This window comes from Myodes glareolus, chromosome 6 (genome assembly GCF_982192425.1).
Source record: "Myodes glareolus chromosome 6, mMyoGla1.1, whole genome shotgun sequence".
Classification (NCBI taxonomy): Eukaryota; Metazoa; Chordata; class Mammalia; order Rodentia; family Cricetidae; genus Myodes; species Myodes glareolus.
This window is the reverse complement of record NC_142031.1, coordinates 107,564,248-107,591,560: the sequence shown is the minus strand read 5'-3', so window position 1 is coordinate 107,591,560 and position 27,313 is coordinate 107,564,248. Positions and strand designations below refer to the sequence as shown.

Genomic DNA, 27,313 nt, shown 5'->3' with positions numbered 1-27,313 from the left:
TCCATACTACCCAGTTTCTCAGGCAGACAAGGTTTGGAAAATGGGAGCAGCGTGGGAGATGTTATGGGATGATCCACCAGGGACGGCTTTGGTTTGAGGGCCAACTTCACCATTCTTTGTTGTAAAGGATGAGGTAGGCAATTTACAGCGAAGTTTCTTACACATTCGATTACTGAAACCGCTTCCAGCTGGCCACGGCATCTCCATTAGGAACTAGGCCGCTCTCCAGGAGATGTTTCCACTGGTGCCCGGCAGCCAAGCGAGCTCTCCCAGAATCTTGGAGTGGGGTGGGCGCCATTCACTTTCTTCCTTTCTTCTCGGGTCTAGATTTCATCCATTAAGACGATCCTGAAGGTGGGCTTCTTAAGTCTGTTGATACGTTATAAAAATCCTCAGATAAAATAATTTGTCAAGCAAGACTAGTTCCATTTTTTAATTTTTTATTTTCTGCAACTTCAGTTAATTTTCAGATTCTCTAACACTGCAGAAACCCCCTCCCTACCCCCACCTAATTTATTTCATAAAACATAATCCAAATATATCCTGGGAGATACACCATCGTTTTCCTTTTCTTTCAAGTAATGCATTCTTGTGTAAACATGTTGTTTATGAAAGGGCCTTTCATGGATGCTTTGTGTTGCTTTTGCACAAGAAAATACATTTGAAAGGAATTCTCCCCAGCCTGGCATGTAATGTTTCATTAGCCCACATAACCTTGTTTATTTGCTTTTTACAATTTTATTTGGGAAAGGAAATCAATTTGCACCCCTGACATGCTGCCAGGTTCCTGTTTATAAGCACACAATAGGCAGCTTGGAGGGGGTAAGAAGACATAGTTTAGGGTTTCAGGCCTGAGTGCGACACAGTCTGTATATGAAACCATAGTGGCAGTTGACTTTTCCTGTCCCTGCAGCCACACTCTGCTATTTAAACTTTTTTCTTTTTTAATCAGAACATTATCCAGTGTGCACGCAGCAAGAACTTGACCGTGCTGGGCGCTGGAAGTGCGAGGGGGAGGCCAGCTGAGAAGCATGGACTCTGTTCTTTGCTCGTGTTGCTTTATCCCTCCGCTGTTCTTTTGTCTTGTTTCCAAGGACACTTTCAGGGCCCTTACTTTAACTGACCAGAGCTGAAACTCTTTGTCCGTTGAAGAGAATCCTTTTCCTTTGCCTGTGACTAGGTCAGTAACGGCCAGCACATAGTCCCCAGCTTGACTAAGGTCTCCCTCTGTCCGGTGCCTCTCAGCTTTTCTTCCCCTACAAGATGAAGTTGTTTCTTAGCAGGTCAAACATAGAGAGGTCCGAATGTCAATAGGACATAAAAGTGTGAGACAGAATCTCTCATCAGCTGAACAAATCAGGTAAAACAGCCAAGAGATCCACCCTCCAGTCTTGCCTTTGGGTGGATGTGGCCCTCAGGGCTCCATTTTCCTCACTGCTGAGGCCAAAGTCAGTCCCAAGGTTCTCTTGGGTACCTTTCCCTCAGAATTTTCATAAAGGAGCCTTTAGCTCTTGCAATGCACTTCTTCCTGTCTTTCTAGTGTGCACATGGGCCCAAAATGAGATTTACCCATCTGAGGTCCTGTCCCCATTTCGTTGGGTAGCTCCATCTCCTGCCCAGCTTCCTGGGTATCAGCGGTCTGTTTCCTGTGTTTGGAGTTTCTTCTCATTTTCCTAAATTCCAACCAAAGCTGAGCTGCTAAATCTTGTGTATTAGAGGTGTTGGAACGTTGCAGCCCCACACCATTTTGGCCCTAGGACTATGCCTGGAGACAGGAGAACCTCCCTTTCCATGCGCCCTGTCATTCACAGGTCAGCTGTTAGCCATATGAACCTATATGTTGCCTCTATGAAGGCAACGGGACTTTTCAGGTTTTTCAGGGACCCTTTATTTAATTGAACACAGTTTCAGATCTAGGTATGATCGGTATGTGACTCCAGAATGTTCACAGGAGCCAGCTGAAGGGGCACGCAGGCTTGTTCAACACTTGGCTTCGAGAGGGATCTTTGGACTTTAGTCTGTGCTGCAGGACACTCTTAAATAGGTGTGATTAGATCATGTCGCAAAAGTTAAGACAGAAGACCATAAGCCTTCTGTCCTCTCTGTTCTGATGAAGCAGTCCTTACTTCTTAGTCCCCCCATCCTCCCCATTCTGATGAAGCAGTCCTCACCCCTTAGTTCTCCCCTGGAGTTTTATGTGCCTGGCTTGAAGGCTCTACACACCACCGCCTCCTTCCCATGTGTTTCATGCCTTCCCGAGGCTTCTCTCCTGTGCCTTCATCAACTACAGAAGTCTGAAAGGATTTTGGAGTCAACAACTCCATGTGCACGGTAAGACATTTGGGTTTAGAACAATCGGCTCCCGGAAGGGCTTCTTCCTAGGCTAGCTAGGAAAGGGAGACTGGGCTTCATCTCTAAATGTTACTGTTCTGTGGGAAAGAGGATGGAGTTGGTAGAAACTTAGCCATCCAGAGATAGCAGCCCCTGGCAACACTGCAGAGTTCATTCTCAGGCAAAGCTCCATCCGCAGAGGAAAGATCATCCAGGAACCTCGAGTGCTCTGTGGTTTGTTTCTTGCCTGCAGCACGTGTTTTACCTGCAGATATAATCTTGGAAATGATTTCTGGTTCTTGAAATTTTTTTTGGATTTTTTCAAAGCAATTTAAAATTTCAAATTCATCTGCAACGGCTTGAAACCCATTTCGTAAGATGACTAGTAAAGTATAGGAATGTCAAATACATCTGAGAAATACATTCTTCATATAAATGCCTACAATTTGTTTATTGTACAGTAACCAGATGATAAATAATAAACATGCACTATACACACACTCATGTGCACACAGACTTACAATCATGCACACACACACACACTCATGCACACACACATACAGACTCATGCACACAGACACATTGATCTGAAAACAAGCAACAAGATAATTACACACACATGCACATATATCAGAGAACAAGAACCTCACTTTACGGAGACAGCTATGAGTCCCTTGTATGGTCTAACAATACACCAAAAGTTTCCGCAATTTAATCATGGCTCTTCTTGAGGTCTCCAACTTTCCTAGCATGGTTATTTTTGATCTGTAAACCTATCTGGTTCTTTTTTTAATGTTTATTCAATAACCAGTAAGTCTGCCCTGTCTTGAAGCTGTCATCAGAGCATAATGAAATGAAAATTAACTCAGGAGTGACTACAGAGTGTTCAGGTATTGAAGGCCTATAGCCCAGGTACCACACCACAAAAGCGTGAGGTTGCTAAGGGGAAGGTACCTAAATAAAAATCTTTCACAGCATTAGCACGTTGCTTAGCAAGTCAACCCATATATCCTGGTTGCCTAGGTAGAAACATGCGGTTCTGGATCCCTCCTCCCCTCCTGCCCAGGAATTTTGGCAGAACAGAGAGTTGTTCTCGGTCTGGCGATGGCTTTATGGTACATAAACACCAGGTGCCAAATTCTTCCTTCTGCAACTCTGGCATATAAAGCCCTTCTTATGCCAAGCCCAATTGTCTTGCCAGCAGGAATGTCGACAAATAGGAAGCTGTGGCCTTAGAGGGAGACCTTGTTTGAAGGGTGTGTCCCCGAGTTCAGAGGAGTGATGCTTGTCTGGGCTCATCTCTGTGGGGTGGGGCTGGGTTACTTGAGCACACCACGGGACAGGAGCACATCTTCACTCTGCCTTCTATTGTTTCTTTCTGTCCAATGAGAAGCTCTGAATCACGAGTAAATGAAGTAAGTTTATATTGTTACTATGTGACCTTAGACACTAGGCAATAAAGTTGAATATCTTAAGTTTTTCCGTTATGACAGGTGGGCTGGAGCAGAGAGAGACAATGTATGTCTGTCTCTCAAGCCAAGGTTTCTTGCTCTTTTGGGCCCCTTGAACACAATAAGTGTATATATATATATATATATATATATATATATATATAATCAGTTTTATTATGAATATATATAAGAATATATACAGACAATCAGTTTTATTTCTTTACGCAAAAATGATGGGGCCATTTCTTTCCCTCCCATTCATTCTTTTCTTGTATTGATTTTCTCTAGTGAGACAGTGTATTACAAATAGCTTGTCTGTGAAATAAAAGTAATGCATAGTTTACTAAACATGTAATTGCATTGGACGTTTTTGACTGTAGATCCAAGCCTGCTTCCACTCTGCCTTGAAAGTCTCCCCACAGACTGGAACAATGATGTGATGGTGGCGTGATGGAGGAGGAGGAGGAGGAGGAGGAGGAGGAGGAGGAGGTTTTAGAAGAGAGTGTGGCAGCAACAGAGGGCAGGGTATTATATAGGAAAACCAATTTGTGCTTTTTAAAGGTGATTTAAAAACCATGAGCTCCGAGGGAGCAAACTCATAGACGACCTTGGTGGGAAAAATAGAGTTCGTTTGTGTTTTGTGTGGTTTTCTCATCTGAAGTCATTGTTTTCGGCACAGGAATCAGGAGTGTGGTGTGTTCAGCTTGGAAGGTGCAACGAGGATGTCATTAATGGGAAAGGATGGGCTGAGGCAATCAGAGAAACAGAGTTGTGATTGTCTGTGAGATGGTCAGGAATCTCATTAGAAGTAGAGCCAGTGCCTGGGAGAGGAGGGAACAGAGCAGGTAGAGGCCACTGGTCCACCGGGACAGTCAGTGTCTGGTCTCGAGGACATTAGGACAAATGGAATCACAGTGGTCATAGGTGACATCATGCACGGTTTGGGACATTTTATCCACAACTGCAAATGGAAGCTACCTCACCGGCTCTTGCCCACTTTTCTGCAGCCCTGAGGATCTGGAAAATCCAAGATACTGCTGGCAGAAGCGTGTAAAATCTGGTCTTAATATTCAGACAGGAGGTCCAGAGTTTCACTGGGGACTGTTACAGTCAATCACTTGTGACTGGTCTCTCCTATGCTGTATGGCAAATGCTGTTTTGCTTGCCATGCTCAAGAGAAAAATGTTACTTCACTATATTCTTAGCTTGTCATCAAACATGGCAAACCAGATGTCTCGCTGACTCTGTCTTGCATCGCTCAGTTTGGTTTTGTTTGGCTTTCAAGACCGAACAAGCCAGCTGGCATGGCAATTGCAAGGCACCTACCCTCCAGGAAAACAGGTGATTGCCAAAAGAGAAAAAGGCTGCCGAGTCCAGATGGGTCATTAGACCAGCACCACAGCAGCTCCCTTCCCCAGTACCAAACAATTTACAAAGCAAGGCTATTCACAGAGAGCCACTTAACGGGTTCTACCAGCCCAAGATGAACTACCAGCAACTCATTCTCCATTGTCTCAGAGGAGGAAGCCTTGCAGCGCATTTCCTTGCCACCAAGGCAAGCCTGTCTAGTTTGTGGTCAGACCATCCCTTTTCCAAATGCTCAAAAAGGCAGATGCCTAACCAGAGCTCCAGGCAAGGTGGTCTTTCAGAGATTTCTTTGTAGTAGACCAAAGCTTCCCAGCTTTTTAGGCCAGAAAAGGATAGGAGCTGAGAAAGAGGGAACGGGGTAAGGGGAAAGCAAAGGTGTGACTTCTCTCAAGTCAGTGATATCCCATGTGGTTTCCAAGAGAGTGTGATGGTTTTGTTCCTGTGATGAAGTTTGTGATTCTTGCTGGCAAGCTGGAGAGCATCAGCATCCTCGCGGTTGTATGATACATGCTCTTATTTGAGTTGACAAATTTCTGGTTAGGAAGGAAGGGAGGTTTCCTTAGTAATTCCCAGAACTAGCCATTCACATCTTATACTGCTGCTAGGTTATTGGCAACTGCTCTTTGCCACCCTGCATGCCTTACTCCCCTTGTGACATGACCCTTTCGTCCTCCCTAAACCATGAAGGTATGAGAGCCTGCCAAGGTCAGGGCCACCATCTGCTTACCTTCCCCACACCTTCTCTGGGACTCCAGGTCTTCACTTGCTTCTGATCCCTGCCTTTGGATTATCCCAGCCTGTGTTCCCTTCAGTGGGTGGCTCTGGTTGAAGCTGATTACAGAGGGCCTCGGAGGAGACTGTTGAGCGCCATGTTGGCTGCATGTGCTGCAGTCTTAGGAAGAGGGGAGGCAGCACTTGCCATCTCTTCCTATTAGGGTCTCAGCCTGAAAGTGACAATGGGCACAACTTGAGCAATAGGAAGTTGGGTCTTTGTACCTCTGCGGCATTATCTCAGAAGGTGTAACTCATCTGTCAGTTCAAGCAGCAGATGGTTTCTTTTGTGTCGGTCGTGGAAATAGGGTAGCAGCGAGAGGAGCAAAGGAGATGAGCGCTTTCCTGGGAGTCACTGTACCAAATGGGCCATGGAAATTGGGCTTCAAAGGACACTGGAAAAAGTGATGTCCAAGGTAAACCTGAAAAAGAGAAAGGTAGAGAGTCATGCTGAGCATAAGGGGTCATCAGAAGAGGGGGGCAGGAAGGTTGAATCTAAATGCTGTGTCCATTAGAAAGCTGATGGAGTAACCCCTCTCCAAAGCACTACTGTTTATGTTTTGTTTATGTTCAAAGGAAGCAAGTGTGAGCGTCCTCATTTAGTGCATGAGAAAATGCTATTGAGTAGTTTCCAATCAGTGTGTGACGAGGCAGAGAGGGCCTCTGAGCATGCTCAAGCCATAGTGTGGAGGTGGCAGTCTTCATATACAGGTCTCCCGGTGGCTAGATGAGAGAGGCTTGTGTGGAGGATTAGAGCCGGCAGTGGGAAGAGTGAGCTGAGAGATAGTCTTGAGGATGAGACTAAGAATGGGCTTTTCATAGAAGAAATTCTGAGCTGTAGGCCTTGCAACTGGGAGGAGAACCAAGAAAGTGCAAGGTTATGTTAGTTCATCGCATAAAGATCTCCAGAGGTCTGGGAGGGACCAGAAGAATTGCAAACAGGAATGATAGTGTGAAGCAGGAGGAGCAGACGAGGAGACACCGCCATCCAGAACCCAACAGTAAAATATGGCAGGGTGGTTGTTGGAATCATAAAACCAAAATTGCCAAACTGGAGGCATTAAGTGAGATCATGTGCTTAGTGGTGGCTTGTGAACAGGCCTGTTGACTAGCCTGTTGTCCATCAAAGGGCAGACCGTCAACCGTTGAGGACGCAGCTTCATTTCTGTTGTATGTGCGCCGATGTCATATATTCCTCTGGCCACATGTTTGTCATCTACTCCTTCTCTACATTGCCCTCCTAACCCCATGAGCTACTGGCAGCAGTGAGAGGCCTGGTTTTGTTTTCCTTTTCATTTGCGCAGCACTAATTATACTTACTCAGCAAATGTGTTAAGTCAAACCCCACCCTTATCATCGAGGCATTCAAAACAGGAAGGAACAAGATGGCCTTAAAAATAAATGAATGCCAGTGTGGTCCAAAAGTTTTGACAGAAGGATGCATGGACTAAGGCAGAGAGCACCTTAGTGGTCAAGGATGCGGCAGAGCTGCTGTTATCATTGGTAACCGTGGTGATAAGCCTAATGGTACTTACAATGGAGGCTATAAGGATACTAACTGTAGCCAACAAGACAACATGGCATTAAGCACTGTACTTACATCACCTAATTTTATTCTTGCAAAAAACTTTATAGGGTAGGATTGTTCCCATTTCACAAATGAGAAATCTGTCATGGAGACAGGCACTGAATGTTCTTGAGAGGATGTGGTTCTCCCTCGAAGTGTGAAGAGGGCAGGGCAGGAGGGCAGAGCAAGGAGAAGCCAAGTAGATGACAGGAAAGGGGCTGAAGGCTCCACAGAGGAGCAAACACAGTCTGAATCTTGAGGATGGATTGACTACAGAGGAACCTGTGAAGGGGAAGCTGCAGTCCAGCTGTTAGGAAGCACTGAGCCGTGTGTGGGGGTGGGATGGGGAGGACCTGAGGGGGAGCAGTCTGCTAGATAACAATATCTAGGTTGGCGGGGGGCATCTTGTGCACCTTTTGGAGGCAAATGCAGAAGGTAATAGATAGCCTACGGAAGTCCTTCCAGGCCACAGGGGAATGAGCTGCTGTCTGGAAGATTCTGAGAACTGAGGAATCCCATCCGTGAGTGGTGCCATCCGATCATTTTTGATGGCTCGAGCCTATTTTTTTCTAGTGCCCTTATGAGTCCAGGTACAGCAGCCACTGGCAATGGCTCCGTTCTAATTCTAGGGTTTGAGTACAGCAGAGAGGAGCTTTTTTCTTTTAATCTATGGGGATTAGTTCAGTTTGTCTTGCTAATAATAAGACAATACAACACCACAGAATGGGTAAATGATATCTTAGGGGGACAGGTACATTCAAAAATATTCACGTTGTGGGTGTCTGTGGTCAAGGTTATATCTTCTTGTTGACAGGGTCCTGAGAAGGACCCGTGGCCAGAGACAGCCGTGCATGAGCCTACACCCTCTGACATCTTTCCTTATTAAACCACTAGGATTCAGCCACAAGGCTTCATCCTGCACACCTACTGAAATCACCTTGTGAGTCATTGTGAAAGGCTCACCTCTAAATATCAGAGCAGGATTAAATTCTGCCTTCTTATTCCCTCCCAATGGGAAAGAAATTCCAGCCCATGAACCCTTGGGGGCACACGAGCCATGTCTAGGTCACAACACCACGCAGATACATGAAGTGGAAACAGTGAAGATAGTGATGTAGGTGAGAAAGACCCACGGACAGTTCTAGGTGACTGACTCTGTAACGGAAGGGGTGGGGCCTTTGGGAGACAGCTGGAAACTTTCTCACAGTCAAGGGTGGCACCGGAGAAGATGTTTATTGTCTGGGGCATTTTACTATGGTATTAAATGAGTAGCTATAAACCGTACCCAGGAAGAGCTCGAGTGCTCCACCCCAGCATTAGGGCAAATCACAGAGATCTGCAGATGCAGGAGAGTGGAACCAATTGGGTGGGTGTGCGTTCTGGATCCTACAGGCTCCAGACCATTAGGGCCCCTGAGGGAACCGTCTACCTTTGGTTTTGGGTGAGACACCAAGGCCACGGAGGGTTCCAGAAGCCATGTGCAAGCTTTTCTCACTTGTCTGCTATAGCATCTTCCCCCAATTCAGCGTGGGGAACGCCTTTTGCAAGCACAAGCCTTAGACAAGGACACTGGTCTTTGGGATAAATTAATGGTGTCACCCCAAGCATGTCCACGTATAGAGGTGCTGGTGGAGACGCAAATCTGTAAGACTGGTGTGACACACTGTGATTCTCAGGAGGCAGAGCAGTGTTATCCACCTCTGTGATGCTTGTGTGAGGAGCATTGACACACTGATGGTTTGCCATGACCTTTTCGAAAACGAAATATTCTCACTACAAGGCAATTGCAACATCTCATCTTCCTGCTTGAGGACTCGTTTATAGATCTGAACACCTGGCTCTAAGCCGTCCTCATCCGTCTTTCTGTGCCTCGCTTTTCTCATCTCTAAAATGGGACCTTTCACATTATCTACCTCTTGGCTGACGGTCAGCTTTGAATGGATTTTCTTACATATGGTTTTGTTGTATAAGTGCTGGCCATTATTGAAATAATTCCTTTTCTTATTAGTCACGGGGTTAGCCATGAGAAGGCGCTTCCTCCCACCCCCCCAAGCTTCATGGTAATTTACTACAAGGAAAGCGACACACATTTGCTATTGCTAACCACGCTGGGATAGTAGCTATGTCTCACAAGCTCCTGGCTGCAAGCCTGTTGTTAGACGGTTATCTCTGTTGTAAATCGAGGATGGCAGGGTTCAGAGAACTAAAATAACACGCCCAAGTGATACAGAGCTGATGCGGATGTGACCCGATGTCTAGCCGATCTCATGCTCACGCTGCCCCTGTAACCTTGTCCCTCTTCAGCAGCAAACTCGGAGAAAGTAAAGCTTCTACTTGCCGCTCTAGGCTGGAGTTTTCCCAGACCCCTGCACTCCTCTCTTCCTTCTCCTTCCTGAAGAAGTCATACGGTGTGTTTCTCAGCCTGTGCTGCGCATCCTGCTCTATCCCACTCTGGTGTGGAGAGTGCAATCTAGAGAGAGAGCTACGGAAAGAGAGGAGTCAGCCTAGGTGGACCCTGGGGCTTTTCCTATTGTGTCTCTTCCAAGTCTTCATTATACCCCCATCTGCAGAGCAGCCTACCCTCCCAGCAAGACTGCCACCAAATAGTGGCCGAGCTACTGAAAGCCCCAAAGAGAAAACCACGGTCCACTAGCATCTTCCCTACAGCCCCCGAAGCCTGGTACCATCTAGAGGGATAGAACTGTTGCTATTCTGTGAATGTCTCAGACATCTTTTGGATGCAGTTCATGGACATTTAGCTCTGGGAGGTTCTGGAAGTCTTCATAACTTCCCCGGGCATCATTAAAATGCAGACAACCCCAAGATTGCACAACTTGGCTTGTAAATGCACATCAGGATGACCCTGAATCTTTATGAAGAAACTTGTAAAGCCTCCACACCTGGGCAGTTGGATAGAATGTAGATTTGGAGATAATATTTTAGAGTCGTGTGGGAATCTTCCTTGGTTGGACTGTGCATGCTAACCTTTACTTTCAATTGTGGTCCACTTCCTTCATTACTACACCCTGAAATTATAGTTATTTTTTTTAAGAACACGGATGTGCATTCTTATATACTAAGTTGGGTTTTTTTTTTGTTTTTTGCATTTTGTGCTCCAAGCCCATGCATGTAGAAAGTCAATTACCACTCTCCCTCAAGCTCACTGACTATGCAATCAAGACTCATTACTCCCCTGGTTCTCATCCCATGCACACCCTGCATGCCTCAGAAGACCAGTGGATGGGAAGCCAAGCCTTTTGGGGCAAGAAGGAGGAAGATGTCAAGGACAAGGGGAGGAGTGTGAGCCAAAGAGGAAAAAAGTTAGGCAAAGATTGTTTCAGAGTCTGTGGAGCCTCGTCTCTGATGATCGGAAGACAGCATGGTCGCTAGATCCCTTCCATCTGCTGTCGTTTTTGAAAGGTCCACTTCCACAAAAGCTTATGGTTATAGAGAAAATATCAGTTTGTAAGCCAATGAATCACAGCCCCAAATGTCTGTTTTGAATATTTAGTGACTCATAAGATGTAGCCGCAGAGACTTGTGGAGTGCCAAAGCTGGAGAAATAATAGACCGTGTGGTCCTGGGCTGCCTAACTCCTGTTGAATGCTGAGGGTATTGAGTGTGAGGTTGCTGAGTGATTTATCTAGGTTACGTGGCCACTGGGCACCAATAGGGGAGATTGGGATGGGGAGGCCTACTAACTCTCAAACCAGTTCGATTTCAAAGGTAGTATATGTACCTGATCATCTAAAAGATGTCAACCCAAGTATGACCCATGTAAATGAAGGTGCCTTAGCCATGGAGAGATCCGAAAGTCATTGTGTGCTAGCTCCCTCCTGATGCAAGAATCCTGTTGTGAACATCCCTGACCATGGATGATGGTCATTCATCCTGGCTTACTCCAGGCCCAGGGAGCTGGGTATTTTGTGGAATATTTTATTTTATCTTTGACCGTCTCTACATGCTAATAAAATCATTCTGACATAAGGTCAACTTTATAATTTTGAAGTATTGACTCATAAATTTGAGGGTGTCCAGAGGTCAGTGGCGTCATAGGTGATGGTGACTTTTGCTTTCCTTCTCTTCTTAAAATGAAAGCAATGATGCTCACCTTATAGGATCATCATAACGACTCGTGATGTGGTCTATGAAGTATCGGCCATAGTGCCTGCTTCAGCATAGAGCCTCAAGTTGTACTTATAATTGATTTCTTAGCATCGTAATTCCATGTTCTGAAATTATGCCCTCTGGAGTGATGTAGACTGTGTCTAATCCTGCAAATATTTGAAGGCATTTAGTGTGGCCCTCTAGGTCTTCCCTCTCCAGTCTAAATATTCCCCGCTTCCTCGGCCATTCTTCCTGCAATGCATTTTGAACGCATTTGCTACTCTCATTCCTTCCCATTTGTCAATTCCCCCCTTTAAATGTGGTGGCCAAATGTGGTCAGGCCCACGTACCCTACTGTGGAAGAATTACTTCCCCTGATCAGGACGCTTCACTTCTAAAACAACCTAGATTTATGTTAGCATTTTTGGAAGCCAGATCACACAGTTGGCTCGAGGAAACCCTGATTCTGCTTTCCAGAACACGAGCTGGGTCTCCAACTTTGTGTCAGCCGCAGATTTGACAAGCACGAGTTTTATATCTTCATCCAAACTGTTGATAAAGATGTTGAACAAGGAAAGGCCAAAGGCCGAACTTCAGTGCACACATCTGATACTGGTCTGCAAACTGACATCCATCCGGTGGCATCTGTTTGGTGGCATTGTTTCTCTAGCTTCAAATCTGCCCACCTGCACAATCGACAATAATTCAGTCAGATAACATACTCCTTGTGTTTTTGAAATTGGATGTTGAGTTTATGTGGATGTACAATGCTATTCTTTTATCAATAAAGACGGGTTTGGGATCTATAATTGGGACAATGTGAGCTCGGAAAATAATTTCACGTTTGAATTCCTACGTAATGCTTAAAGAAAACAGTCACCTTCTCTAAACGTGAAATGAGAATGCCTTTGCCAGGTTGTTTGTTTTCCCACAATGTTTTAAAATCGCTCTCTGGGTCTAGGGGAAGAAGGCTAGTTAGCATGCACACTTTATGTATGTAAATTGGGAAATTATGAAAGGGTGAAAATATAATTCAGGAGTCATCTTGCCGAGACCTCAGAGACAAAGAGACTTCTGAAAATTGTTGCCGGGGAAGGATATCAGACTTCTTCCTAGATAGTAATTATTTTCTCTTTAATGCTTCTCAGAAAAAGCTTTGGCACCTTGGGGTGAAACCTTTTTCTCTGATCTGACATGTTGTGCGCTCACAAAACCAACCACGTCCCTTGGGGCTCAGTCTGAGCCTAGTCTTTCTTGGTTTGGGTGTAGACATAAAGACAGTTGTTGGTCATTCATAGCAAAGCATTCAAGGTTCAGATGCTCACCACTCGGGATGCTTTGAGTGTCTTCCCAAGGTTTTCCTTTCAAGTTTTCTTCTGGGTTGTGATCTCCTTTTATTTGTTGGCCCATGATTGACCAAGTTCCTTAAAATCTAAAACTTAGTTGCTGCCAGCATGCTTTCTGGAAGGTGAACAGATGAGATGCTAGTGCTCTCAAAAGCTGATTAGTGAACAGAAGTGTGAGGCTCAACAATCTGAATATCCTGGGAATGTTGTCCAGTGAGTCACTAGGCTGTCACCTGTGATGTGGTGATGGAGTCACAGTGGAGAGTAAAATCAGGTTTAGTTTCTGCTCTCGCTGTGATTGCAAGTAATGGTAGGAATAGCTAATAATCACAAAATCAAGCACATTTATAACCTTTTAAAAATGATTTATTTATTCCTTATGTATAGTGTTTTGCCTGCATGCCAGAAGAGGACACCAGATCTCATTATAGATGGCTATGAGCCACCATGTGGTTGCTGGGAATTGAACTCAGGACCCCTGGAAGAGCAGGCAGTGCTCTTAACCTCTGAGCCATCTCTACAGCCCCAGCACATTTATAATCTTTTAAAAATCCCTCTAAAGGGAGAAGTTCCCATCACTAGGGAAGGGTGGAAGACTTCCCACAGAATGACCAGTCTGAGAGTTGAAGGTGAAGTCCGAACAAGAGCATTGATGTCCAACAAAACAAAGCAGCCAGGCAAAAATCATATTACAAGGTCGGGTGCTGACATGGAGTAATATCAGAATGAGGGCAGGAGAATTCCAGAAAGGTGGGAGGAGGCACCAAAAACTAGAGTGAAGACAGGATTAGCTGAACTGCTTGGTAGTTCAACAGTTGGGACGGTCACAAACAGTGCTATTGGTGTGTTTCAAAGCAAAGAAACCATGCAGTGACTTAGGGTGGGGATGCATATTGCACTGTGTGCAGTGTAGTGGGTTATACATTTTTGAAGAAATCTCAGCGTGGTAACATGGGAAGGAGGAGGGAGAAGAGCCAGATAGAGTGGAGAGGGTCTGAAGTCTTCCAACGACAGGACAGGAAATGACAGTAGTTGGGTATAGGTTTCTGGAAGAAGGCATGGGAATATAGGAAGAGGAGGGATGTTTGGGGTAAACTGGCAGAATTTGAAACTGCATCTGGGCATGACAGAAAAGAGGTGTTTTGGGTAACTCAAGAGACTTCACACGTTTCATGGTCTCCTCTGTGCGTGTAAAGATGTGGTTCTAGGCATCAAATGGTACAGCTTTAGTGATCCACGGTGGAAACAGAATAATGCCATTATAAAGACAGAATCAGAACTCTCCCAGACTTTGGACCTATTATTGAAATATAGGTGACTATAAGCAATATGAGGAATTTTTGAGTATCATTGAGGAGCTAAACAACACAAAAGATTGCTCACACAGTGTTCTGGAGCTGAGAATATAACAGTGTTAGGGTCCACTTTTGAGTAAGAAGACTAACAAATGATCTTGATTTTCATCATCATTTTAGTGGCTCTTAACATCTTTAGATCCTGTAAGGAAACTACAGCAAATCCCTGCCTACATGGCCACATGACTCTTCACACCATTCCCTTCCTTTTCCCTTTGCCTAGCCACAGTGTTTCCCCATGCCAAGAAAATCATCAAGTGTGTTAGAGGGGCCTTAGACCATGCGCGCGCACGTGTGTGTGTGTGTGTGTGTGTGTGTGTGTGTGTGTGTGTGTGTGTATGCATATATGTGTGTACACACACACACGCCTTTGGGATTCTGTGACGACACAGTCAGCTCTCATTCTGAGCCAGGTGCCCGTTTTCCATCTGGACTCCTTACAAATTGTGTGGTCAGGGCTCAGAAGTCAGAAACCTGGGAAAGGTGCCAGTGATGGGTGCAGCCACTCCCCATGCCTTCCTTGTTATCACCATCATTTAACACATAGTGCTGGAAATCCTGCTTTTTGCAGAAGAAATTCAAAGGGCCCCTTCCCAACCTCCTGGGTAACACTGATTCTTTTTCCTTGCTAACATCGAAGTGTGGACAGATATATCCCTTTTTCCTTCAAGTGGATTGCAAGGGACACCCCATTTCTCTCCCCCCCACCCCACCCCGTCTTCAACCTACTATCCAACTGGTCTCTAGAAGTCCCTTACCCTTCTGGACTGAGGGATGGTACCTCCTGCACAGGGATCTGCCTCAGACCCTTGCCTGTGAGTGGTTGACCATGCACTTTCTCTTCCTTTGCTAGGCTCTGACTCCGTCTCATCTCAGCTCCAGTGCCCTGATCAACCATTTCCTCCCGTCGTGTGCCTTCTATCTTGTTTCTCCACTAGCTTGCTTTTCTACTTAGCACAACCATTTAACCCAATTTTGTTTCAGCTTACTTCTGGATTTCAAACAGCAGGACTTCCATGGGAGTCATCAGAAATCAATGCATGACAGAAACCCGTTGTGTGGCTCAGACAATGTATGTGTTTTTCTTTAGTTCATCTAGTCAGTAGCATTTGTTGAAGGGCCACTCTGATTCATGCACCATCATTCTCTAGTATGGAGGACAAGTACACTGGTCTATATTCTCTTATTCCATACTCAGAGAGGTGCTCAGAGAGGGATTTGTGGAGACCGAGCCATATGATGCAAGTGTTATCCTTGTCATCAGACTGCCCTGATCTGATCTATTAGAACCATCCCTCCACACTCCATAGCTTGTTCAGCACCCGATTATAAGCCAGGAAAGTATTGGCTTCCCAGAAAAGAGGATATGTGGTTGTAGTGTTGCAGTACTCAGAACAAGGAAGCCAACAATCGGGTGCAATGTTGTGCAAAGGAGGATGGAGAGCTCAGTCCATCCGATCACAGCACTCTGGGCCTACCCTTTCCTAGTGTAGTGTGTGTCACCCAGTCAGACAGGATATATACTAACCCTCCTGCCCTCCACCATGTGAGCCTGCCTTCAGGAGAATGTGGTGCAAATGTCAGCACATTCCTCTTGTGCTTTACTCTTTGGTAAGTAATCACTTGTTTTAACCCCCTCAGAACTGAGGTTATAACAAGACCAATGAACTCACGCTTTGCCGGAAGCCATAACCTTGTGACATGACCAGATTTCCAACTTGGCCATGGAGGGCTGGGGAGTAGGTGAAACGCTGACTCCTACTGATCTCTCTCTTCTGTCTTCTCTGGGCAGAATATCTCCATGCATAATACGGTTGGAGGGACCATGACGGGGCCCGGAGCTCACCAGCTGGGCAACACCCGGATGCCCAACCACGACACCAGTGTTGTGATTCAACAAGCCATGCCATCACCCCAGTCCAGCTCAGTCATCACGCAGGCGCCGTCCACCAACCGCCAGATCGGGTAAGGAGACTTCCTCATTGTCTCTGGGGAAGCTCAGGCACTCTTTTGAATATTCTGCTATTTCTGGGACGTGGGCCTGTTGTTTTTCCTGTGTGATAGAATGCTGCCATGAGGTCAGAGCGACACTTTGGATGAGAGGAGGGAGGTGTCTCCATTTGGTGGGAGGTCATTTAATCCTGGATGTCAAGAAGGAAAGCTGTTCATTCTGTGACTTCATTTTTTAAAATAAGATTTGTGAATGACAGGCAGAAATAGCGGGTATTATACCAACCACAGAAGAGTGCTCAGGCAAACATTTGGTACCAACAGAGAGAAGTTCTGCCAGCCCAGGCTCCTCCTTCCAGTGTGCTCCCCTCCTCTTCCTGTCAGTTTTGCAACTGCTTGGCTAGGTTCACCTGTATACTCCATAGCTGCCTTTCCCTCTGCTCTTTCTTCCTCTTTCTTGTTATTCTTTCTCATCAGGCCCCACCCCCAAGCCTCTTCACTGGCCCACAATTACTCCTGTAACTGACAAAACAATGGAAGAAGGCCCCTTTTCTCTCATTTTTGGAGCAAGACAATATTGAGACATTGAGGAAGACTAGCAGAAGTATCTTGACATCCATATCACGGGATGGAAATTGCTCATGCTTCTTCCTATCATGTGACTGGTCCAGCCCCTAGCCATGCAGAGTGTGGACCGACCATCAGTAATGTGGGCATTACCCAACAGCCTTTTAGAAATACAGCACCCCACACCCCGCTTTCGTCTCTCCAGAATGAGGATGGAGTGTGTTTCCAATCTCTAAAGAGTTAAGATGAGTACAAGATTCGGAAGCGTGTGGGCTCTTAGGGAGGAGACACTGACTTCTTAAGTGTACTCCACTGGGTGCTGACCACTGGCTGCCCTGTGTCCCCAGAACTGTCTGCCGAAACCAGAAGGGGAACTGGCCGTGGTGGGTACATGCATCAGAAGGCAGTCTGACTTTTCACCACTGGCTGTGGTGACCTAAAACAAATTTAGATCCTTCCTTACAGTTTTTCCACGCGTCTCCCTGAGACCAGCTGTGGGCACAGGGAGCAATCGTCTTACTCCTTGAGTGCTCTAGAATAGGGATCTGTCAGGTTTCTCAGTTCATAGGAAGGACACCTGCCCTGAAACCAGAGCCGTGGGGAACGACTCTTCTCTTTGTCATGGGCGTGTTTGGTGGTTCGTTCCAAGCACACACAGTGAGGATGGGTGGTGGGATGCTTCCTGTTGCTTAAAGACGCGGCCGTGGCTGTAGCAAGTCCCCTGAGCAAGACGTCTTATCAAGCAACTTGGAGAGCAAGTATTGCCACTGTATCTAAACCGCAACGTCCTGGGAGGGTGATGTGGCTTCATTCAAGGCGGTGTCTAAGTTTCAAGGGACTCCTTCTCTCTTGGGCCCTGGCTGTGGGCAGAAAATTCACAGCTGGGCCAGCTAATTATAATTATTTTATTTTTCTTTCAAGGGGGAAGCATAAAATGTGCTCGAGTTTACTAGCAGTTTTACAACATTCCTTCCCCCCTGCAGCCCCTTGCTTGCCCCTTGTACCCTCGCCCACAGCCCTCTCTGAGGCCCTTAGTGTTCCCCATTGTTAATGCAGCCCTGAGTTTTATGGAGCAATCCCTTTAAGACTAGCACTAAATTTTAAGATGGGCATTGACTCTGTCAATAATTTACCCAGCTGGCCCGAGACTGTACGTTTTGGGTGACATTTGTAGGCTGTGTCATTCTGCCTTTCATCCTGCTTCTTGGAGGCATTGTGGGTCTCTCCTGGTGTGTTCAAGGAGATAATTGTGGCTTTTAGGACTCCTTCTTTATCGCCCAGCTTGAGGGAGGCTGTTTCTTTTCTCTAGATCCCTCCCTGTCGTGCTTACTCTGTTGATTCAAGACCCCCACGTCCTGTCACTTGCTCTGCTTCTCCATGTGATCCAACCAAAGCCCTGCCCAGATGAGCAGGAGGCTCAGCAAGCCCCAGCCCTGCCCTTCTTACCAGCAGATTGAGTATGGAACCCTAGGTGGTAACATTTGGGGATGGATCTTTTATTTCCCTCAGCAAAAAGGAAATGAGGGCTCATTTTAAAACACAAGTTCTCTCGGGAGACGTCTGCAAGTGAGCGTTTGAAATTTGCAGATAGCTTTTTAAAAAGTCTAACGTGTGTGTGTATGTGGTGTGTGTGTGTGTGTGTGTGTGTGTGTGTGTGTGATGTGCATGCCCGTGTATGTGCACATGCACGAGCATACAGAACCATATTGTAGTAATATTCTGATTTTTATCACAACCTCAAATATTTAAGTGTCAAAATCTGGCCAAGCCACCTGCAAATGTTTGTCATGGCCATTGGCCAACAAAAACAGCACACAGCAGTGAAAGGCCTCATCCAGGCTCAGTGCTGAAGCTGCATCCAGCCAGAGAGACTGGCACCCACCTGTGCCCGCGCATAACACTCTCGTGCTGGGGCCAGTGGGTGTGTTCACAACTGGAACTTTGTGAGAGATGGGACCGGCTGACTCCTCTCCCTGTCTTCCCTTCCCTTTGATTCTGCAGGGCTTTGATTCTGCAGCCATCCCTATATTATTTCTTCTTCTTCTTCTTCTTCTTCTTCTTCTTCTTCTTCTTCTTCTTCTTCTTCTTCTTCTTCTTCTTCTTCTTCTTCTTCTTCTCCTTCTCCTTCTCCTTCTCCTTCTCCTTCTCCTTCTCCTTCTCCTCCTTCTCCTTCTCCTTCTCCTTCTCCTTCTCCTCCTCCTCCTCCTCTTCTTCTTCTTCTGCTTCTTCTTCTTCCTCCTTCTCTCTCTCTCTCTCTCTCTCTCTCTCTCTCTCTCTCTCTCTCTCTCTATCTCTCTCTCTCCAAGATGTGAAGATTACTCTTAGTGGATATAAAGGTCTGAAAAATGGAAGTGGTACCAGTTGTCAGCGAAGGCTTCCAGGACAAAGGGCACGTGTCCTTGTAAGCATCTAATTTTTGTACTTGGTGTGGGGGGCACTGAGACAAAGCAGACCAAATGAATGGGAATATAAAATCATGAGGAAATATTGTTAAGTATGTAGACAAGCAGCAAATTCAGCTCCTATTCTATTCCATGGTGACCCCTGCTATGCCCTGTGCTCAATTCTCTGAAAGTAGTGCTATTATCTCAATAGAAACTGGAGGGAAGTATAAGAATCCAAGATTGCACTTGGGTGGTTAGACAGGCTAGAAAAACACACAGCTCTAGGGAGTGTGGGAGACATCCCCCAAACCAGTGACTGCTTGTGCTCAGTAAAACTGGAGCTGCCCTGTCAGGCAGAGTGTCTTTGCCTGATTGATGGGGGCGTTTTAGGAGATAAGTTTCCCAGATGGGCTTAAAAAAAATGAGTTACGGGTTGTGGACAGACAAGAGAGACAGAAAACAAGCAAGTGTTAACTAGAGATGAAATCGATTTAGCCTTGAACCAACTATATGGCACATTCCAACCAGTATCTCTACTCCAGCCGTTTTTATTAGATATCATATAACACGCTCATTAATTCAGGATCAAGACAGCAAAGCCTGGGAAAAACAGGACATGAGCAGGTAATGGAATGGAAATCCCATGCACCTCTTGTTCTTCCCCATCACAAGAGGCATTTCTGGAGGAGCCCGTGAGTGGATGAGAGGCTAGGTGGTTCTAACCCTAATGGATCCAAGTGTACTCAGAGCAGTCTGTTCCCCTCTCTGGGGTGGGAGATGACGCATGCTGAGCGTTCCCTGAGTAGAGGAACTCCCTCCATGATGCAAATAGCATGGGCATGGAGTTCTACCACAGGGGTCAACTGTGGGGGGTTCTGACAGGTTGTTGGAGGCACTGTTGACCTAGGCTATGGCTCTTCTTCTTGCTTTTCTATATTCTCTGTATATTGGGGAAATGCATGCACATATATGAGGGTGACTTCACAGTGATTGTTTCCTGTGGGAGTCTTACACATTTGATGTCAGAGTATATAAGCCTGAAACTTTCTTTGGATCACCAGCCCCCCAGATATAACACAGAGACTTAATTGTGAAAGCTTGGCCATTAGCTTAGGCTTGTTTAGCTCTTATACTTCAATTAACCTGTTTTTTATTAATCTGCATTCTGCCACTTGGCTCAGTTTCCTCTACTCTGTACCATATGTACAACCTCTCCATTGTCTCTCTGGTACCTCCTTGATTCTTCCCCCCTCTTCCTCTCTCTCCCTGGAAATCCCACCTATCCTCTCCTGCCTAGCTATTGGCCATTCATCTCTTTCTTAAACCAATCAGAAGGTGTCTTGGAAAAGACATGTCTTCACAGTGTACAAATATTCTGCAACTTGTTTTTTTTTTTAACAAATTAGCCAGTTGTACCAGGGAATCCAGCAATACATTTCAACAGCATGCATATATAAAGCTGTTTCTGCAGGAAATCTCTCTGATTTTACTCAAATTCTAGTCTGTGGGGGTACAAATGTCCACATTGTGCGTAGCGATTGGGGATTAGGTCATAAACTCTGTTCACATGGAGCTGAAGGTAGGCAGATCTACTTCTTAGCAATAAATTGTACAAAGTATCGTGAAGAAAATCTCGTTTTATATAAAAGGGTGTGTTAGCATGAATTTTACCTGTTCCCACCCTTGTCTATGCCTGCTTTCCCAATGTTTCTTTGTAAGTCCTAATGCTGTGTCATGAATAACATCTGGCACATATAGTGTGGGCATACCACGGAAAACACAAAAACAAACACTCAAAAATAAAACGGAAAGGGAAGCTCGTGTGCCAAAGCACAGCTGAGATCAGGAAGGCTTTTCTGTATGGATTGCCGTTGTCACTCAAAGTACCATTCGATGGGGAAGTCTGGAGGCAAGGGGTCCTGCCACTGTTTCTCTGAGGGAAAGAAAAGAAGAAGAAATAAGGAGAGGTAGTGAAGTGCTGCATTCACAGACAGGAAGTTTCAAAATCTAAATGAAAAGACGTCTTCTGGTTAAAGCCAGGGTTGCGCATCCTGGGTTCTCTCCCGTCGTTAAGGATTTTCTTAAATGCTCGCCGTGACGGTCACTGCCCACCACAGTCTAAGCTGGGGACATTCTGGCCAGGTCCTTCTTGCTGGAGGCAGTGGGGGTAGATTTCAGGTTGTCACCGCAACTCCAGCCTCTCAGCCAGGACAACTCGAAGCTCTGTTTGAGTAATTCATACCAGAAGCCATTATTTCCTGCTTTGTGTTTTGCTGAATATCACGGCTATGAACATAGCTTTATTGTTTAAAAATTGCTAGATCTTTCACAGCCCCAAGAACATTTACGAGGGCCCTTCAGGGGGATGCTTTCTGGGAGGGTTGACAGACTTAACCATATGGCTTCCGTTAAATCCCATGCAGAGCCTCGAGAAATTACCTCTGACAAGGGGGCCAGCAGCCTTCCCCTCATACGATTTTATGTGTGGAACGAAACATAAAGTACTGATGCTTGAGGAAATAGAATGTTTCTGAACATTCAAAGGTTGTAACACCACACAGCATTACAGCCAGATGAAGGGGTGGAGCCACAAGACGTGAGCACATGGCTCAGTGTCCCAAAGAGTAGAAAAGCAGCCGCTCTTGTTTGTAAACCTGGCTATGGCCTCTGATACCTCGGCAGATCACCGTGTGTTTGTGTCTCAACTGCTCAACTAGAGTACAGAGGCCTGGTCTCCTTGGCAGAGGAAACCGTAACTCCTTCAGAGGCTTCAAGCTCATTGTTAGAAAAATCCTCTGTTGGGAGACCAGTACCTAAAATAAAGAAGCTAACATTTACCTAACACTTATGATGTGGTAGGTCCAAGGTAGCTCTGTGTGGTGTTTCCTATCCTTCTCCAATCAGTGGTTTGAGAGGTAGGCATTATATTCCATTCTATCCCTACATTCTTGCCCAGGAAGAAAATTAATGTGTTCTAAGTCACCAGCCAGTGATGTGCAGAGTTCAGAATGGAGGTCTCGTTGAACTCCAAATCACACATTGGCTGGTGCCACGGAAGACGTGTGGGCATGTCTGAAAGGACAGTGCCATCCACATACAGGAGTCTCCTAAGGCTCGGCTGGTGACAGTGTAAGGGTATGTGTTCATCTACCCACTGGGTGACCCAGTGCAGAGAGCTGGAGGTTTGTAGCTTACAGCGGGACCCACCAGTAAAATTCAAACTCCTCTTCTAGAATGGCAATAGTAACCATTTCCACAACTAGTTTACTTTTAATGGGAAGATCTTCAGGCACTCAGTGCTGTGCACATGGCTGTGTGGCTTTCCTCTCTAACTTAGTTACTGTTGTCCTGCTATGACAAAGGCAACCTAAAGAAGGGTGTTTGACAAAAATGTTGGGGTTCATTTTGCAGTGGTGACAGTCATGGGTGCGGGAACCTGAGGCATCTGGTCACATTGCATCTGCCCACAGTCAGGAAAGAGAGAGAGAGATCCCAGCCCATGAGATGGTACAGCCCAGTTATAATATGGGACTCCCTCAATTAACCCAATCCAGAGGTTTCTCTCTTGGGTGGTTCTGGGTCCTGTGAAGCTGACAATCGATATTAATTGGCACACTAACACCATCAAGAAAAATTTAAAAACGTGTTGAGAATTTCACAGGGGCACATTTTGATCATATTCTCCCCTGCTTGTCCCCCAACTCCTCTCAGATCTGCCCCCAACCTCATCCCTTTCCACCTTCATGCCCTGCTTGTGTTCTGTGTTCTATCCTAATGCCTCTGAGATCTACCTACCCCTAAGCCCACCCCTTCCCCACCTCCATGCCCTCTTTGTGTTCTGTGTTCTTTCTCCCAGTCTGATGTGTGCTGTCCACATGTTCCTGAGTATGCATCTATACGCTGGAGTGTGGTCAGCCTACCAGAGGCCACGCCGTAAAGCAAACTGACTCAACCTTTCTCTCTCAAAAGCCATCGACTGTCAATAGCTCCTTATTTAGGCAGGTTGGGGATTTGTGAGCCCTTCTCCCTCCATTCAGAATCTGCCTGGCAGACTCCTGGGGTGCAGATAATGGGTTCCTTGGACTTTTCCGGTGAATCCCGCCATTTCCTTGGTAAGGAAAGGGAAAGTAGGTGGCCTAGCTTTACTTCTGCTTCAGGTCACTGTTAGGACAACCCACGGGAAGTGAGTGGATCTGTATAGCAGATGTGGTGATTCCCATGGAATAGAACTGTGTTCAGAATTAATAGGTAGCAGTGGGGAAAAAGAAGAAGCTGTGGTTACCAGGCAACAGGAGAGTCTAGAGGCAGGTCTCCCTGGCTTCCCAAACAGGGCATCTCTGGCTGTGTGCAGGTACCATTCTGTTTACACTCTCTGGGACACATGGACACAACCCTGGAGTTCAGCTAGTCTATGGCTCTCACCAAACTCATCCTTGGGGCCTGCGGTTTGCATGCTATTTCCTCTCACATCTCCAGCAGTGTTGCTTAACTTGAAGAACCTAGAGGACTAAGCAGTGGAGGTAGACAAGATGGCTCATCCCAACTGACTCTGTTTCTGTATTATGTGGATCATGGAGGGTGGAGCCATTTGGATGAACTGGTAAGGTCAATGAAGTCAAAGTCTTCTTTTAAAGTTACTCTGCAGTCTCGTGTTAAGCCATAGTATATTTTTAGGGACAAAGTTAAACAAAACCACAACATTGTGGGTGCATATTCCAAACCATGCCTCTCTAAAACACTGAAAAAAATGGCTTTAAAATAATCCAAAATAAACTGCCCAACACTCTTAAGGGTGACTGTGGACTTTTATAGCCCAGGTGCACCCAAATGAAAAGTGTGTATATATATACACGTTCCCTAATATTTTGCTTAACTGGAACATAATTTAGGCTCTTTGACGGGTGTATAGCCTTATTCAAAACACTTGAAGTCTTTTCCAGGTGTACCCAGTATATTCTGAACAGCAAGGGGTTTCCCACCTCATGAATACTCTTGTGTAGTTTTCCTCTCACGTGACAATAGTCAAGGTGACAAATGAACAGAAGATTCCAAGAGAAAAAACAAACGTGGATGGCAGGCAAAGGAAGCAAAGGCACTTGTCAGCAAAGGACGACCTGACTCAGTTCCCAAGGCCACCTGGATGGGAGGTTGCCCTCTGATCTCTGTGTATCATGTGTTGCGGCACAGGTTCATCCTCAAAAGGTAAATAAAAGTCATGAAAACTTTAAAGAGAAAAATAGCTAGCTGCGATGGATTCAGGATCCCTTTGCTTAAACTTTTGAAAGCACAGACAATCCCTCGATGTCCAGAGAGATTGTTTTCAAGAGGGCTGCTTTGTATTTCCCTGACACCCCAGGGTTACTGGCATGTGGGAATAGGTACTTGCGTGATAAAGCTGACGTCCTAGAGCTGGTGACCAGCCCATCTTAGCCTGGGGTGGGTATCGACTTAGGAGTCGATCCCCACTTGTGGTAAGGTGGGGTGGGGTGAGGCGGGGGAGATGGGCTGTAGAACTAACCAGATGCTGCTGCACCATGGAAGGTTGGAATGTCAGTGAGGAGATGCAGACGGATATAGGGTAGGGTGTGGAGCCGGGGCAGGGCATGCATCCGGAACCACCAGTATATCTTCCTCCCTCCTGTTTTCTCAACTCCCCAAGAAAGAAGTTGGAATTAGAAAAGTTGGAGACTTTTACCTCAAAGGAAAATAAGGGCACACAGGCATTCAAAGATTACAGGCACGCACCCAGTCTCCTTTTATTGTGTGGATAGCTGTTGTTTATTTATCTTGGCTCTGTACTTATTCACTTTGCAGAGAAGCAGAGGAGGGAATCTGTCGAGATTTCTTTTACCTCTTCCGCCTTCTTCTCCTCCTCTCCTCCTCCTCCTCCTCCTCCTCCTCCTCCTCTTCTTCTTCTTCTTCTTCTTCTTCTTCTTCTTCTTCTTCTTCTTCTTCTTCTTCTTCTTCTTCCCCTCTCTCTCTCTCTCTCTCTCTGCATGCATGTGCATGTACATGTGTAGCCTCTCTGTCTGTCTATCTGTCTGTGTTTGGGTGAGATTTATAAAGTCAGTGTGCAAAGCTTTGACTGCCCCACCTCAAGCCACAGACAACCCATCTAATATTGGGTGCACTGCATTCCATAATTATTATTGCCATTAAGAATAATTATTATTTGCCCCGTGGAGCTGGCAGTTTGGAGCCTGCCCGAGACTGAGGCTTCTCACAGAAGCCACGGAACACAAAGGACAGAACAATCACCCACAAGTGCTCGAACACGTTTGCACCACACCCCCCTCCTAGTTTCCGACACCTGGTTTCCTACCCAGTGGCCATCGGTTATAAAACTGATGTGAAAGGGGTCCAACGACACTCCTGGATTAGCTATGCAAATTATAGGTTTTTCTTAAACTTGAAGACGAAAGTTGATTGTTTGGGGCTCTTTTCATTTCTTTACTGAAAAATTCCAAAAGCAAATAAGAAAATGTGTCTGCAGTGAGAAGAGAGGCCGAAAGGGCTTAGCCTAAAATGTCGGAAAAATGAAAGGAGTCAGAAATGGGAAGTGGAAAGCCTCTTTGGAGGCAGGGTCTTCTCAACATGAACTGTTTATTTGCTCGTTTGTTTGCTTATTCGTGCATTCGAAATTCTGAGACAGAGTCTTTCTACTAAGGCCTCAACTTTGTACCCTGTCTCTGCTTTCCTAGTTCTGGGACTGAAGTGTGTGCCGCCATACACATCTCCCTACCTGTCCCTTTTCTTAATTAGCCTCCTTGCCCACGAACACCATAGATTACATCTTCTGTATTGTTTCTTGTTCCCTTTGCTGTCTTATGTGATGTGCCTGAGCCACAGGCACCCCCCTCCACCCTGTGCTCCTCTTGGGGGGAATTCATGAAGGTCAGTGTAGTCTGGAGTCTCTTAACCATCACAGTGTTCACGGCAGATGCAGCGTCTGAAGAAACGGATCACCAGACACTGAGGGAGGGAGGACCAGGACAAGCCAGTCTTCTAGATGCAGAGTTTTCAAGTCACTTCCTGGGTTCCCTGCCAAGGCCTGTTCCACAGTCACAGGCAGAAGCCTGTGGGTGCTTAAAAGGAACAGCCTACACCCCAAGTGTGGTGTCCCTCTCCTCTCTGTAACCTTCGCCTACCCCCATGGTGGGTGGTTGTTAGCTCAAGTTGCCAAAACATAACCTCCAAGAACGCCAGAAAGGAACTGCAGACTCAGAAACAAAACAAGGTGGCAGCCTGCCGTTGGCATCTCAGTCCCATTGGGACTGTCAGCTTTGTCTCCGTGGACACCCACACAGTCCCGCCATTCTCCAAAACGCTGCTGCCGCTCCTGTGCTCAGGAGAAACCAGGCCTACCTGGCCAGAGCAAGGGGAGGTCCTGTCAGAGTGACACACGCTTCCTAGTCAGTCAAGAGTGAGGTGGCTTGCTTCCTGGGGTGTCACCAATGCAGTGCAGAGAACAGCCTCCCCTGATAGGCACACCGAGAAGAGCCCCCCACTCCCGTTTCCCTTTGCTAACCAGCTCCCCTTGGTGAGTGCCCCTGCCCAAATAAGACACAAATGAAAGGCTGTCGTGCTTTCCAGGGATTTGTGGTCCTGGCTATTATTTATAGAAAAGCTGTTTAAGTGGGAAAATATTACAAAGGGCCATTCCCATCTGGGTTTTCATAAAGGATGACAAAGAGCTCTGAGAAGCACCAGAAACCCAGCAGTCGCTCCCCAGCATTAAGCCTGGCCTTAGGTACGGTTTCATGGGAGTATAGGGTTGCTGCCTTTTCATTTTTCATTTGTTCTAGGAATTTAAAACAAGGGCTGGCCAAGGGAGAGGGGCCCCATCAACATGGGGTTTAATAAAACAGAACCTGACGATGTTGTTTTGCTGTGGTAGCCTTCCCGGGGATCCACCTCAGAGCATCGCAGGGAGTGTGTGTTGTTTAGATCAGGCCTTGGTCAGTTCTTCACCCAAACGGCCAGGGGAATGGAACCCACTCCAGCCTGGCAGGGAGAAGTGCTTGTTTTTAAGAGCTGCGTTTAAAAAGGATCTGCTCCTTCATGTTCTCCTGAGAGTTTCCTTGGAAAGCAGGGAATTTTCCAAAGTCTGTCTGCT

The 27,313-nt window shown here is 46.2% G+C and overlaps 1 protein-coding gene across 1 annotated transcript in view; it reads left to right on the top strand.

The window, feature by feature from the left end:
- The window catches only part of Creb5 (cAMP responsive element binding protein 5), a 398,296-nt gene that overhangs the window by 139,257 nt on the left and 231,726 nt on the right, over positions 1–27,313 (top strand). The window contains exon 5 of the mRNA XM_085691054.2: positions 16,089–16,261. Coding sequence (XP_085547180.1) covers positions 16,089–16,261 — 173 coding nt within the window. The remainder of the gene's footprint in view (positions 1–16,088; positions 16,262–27,313) is intronic.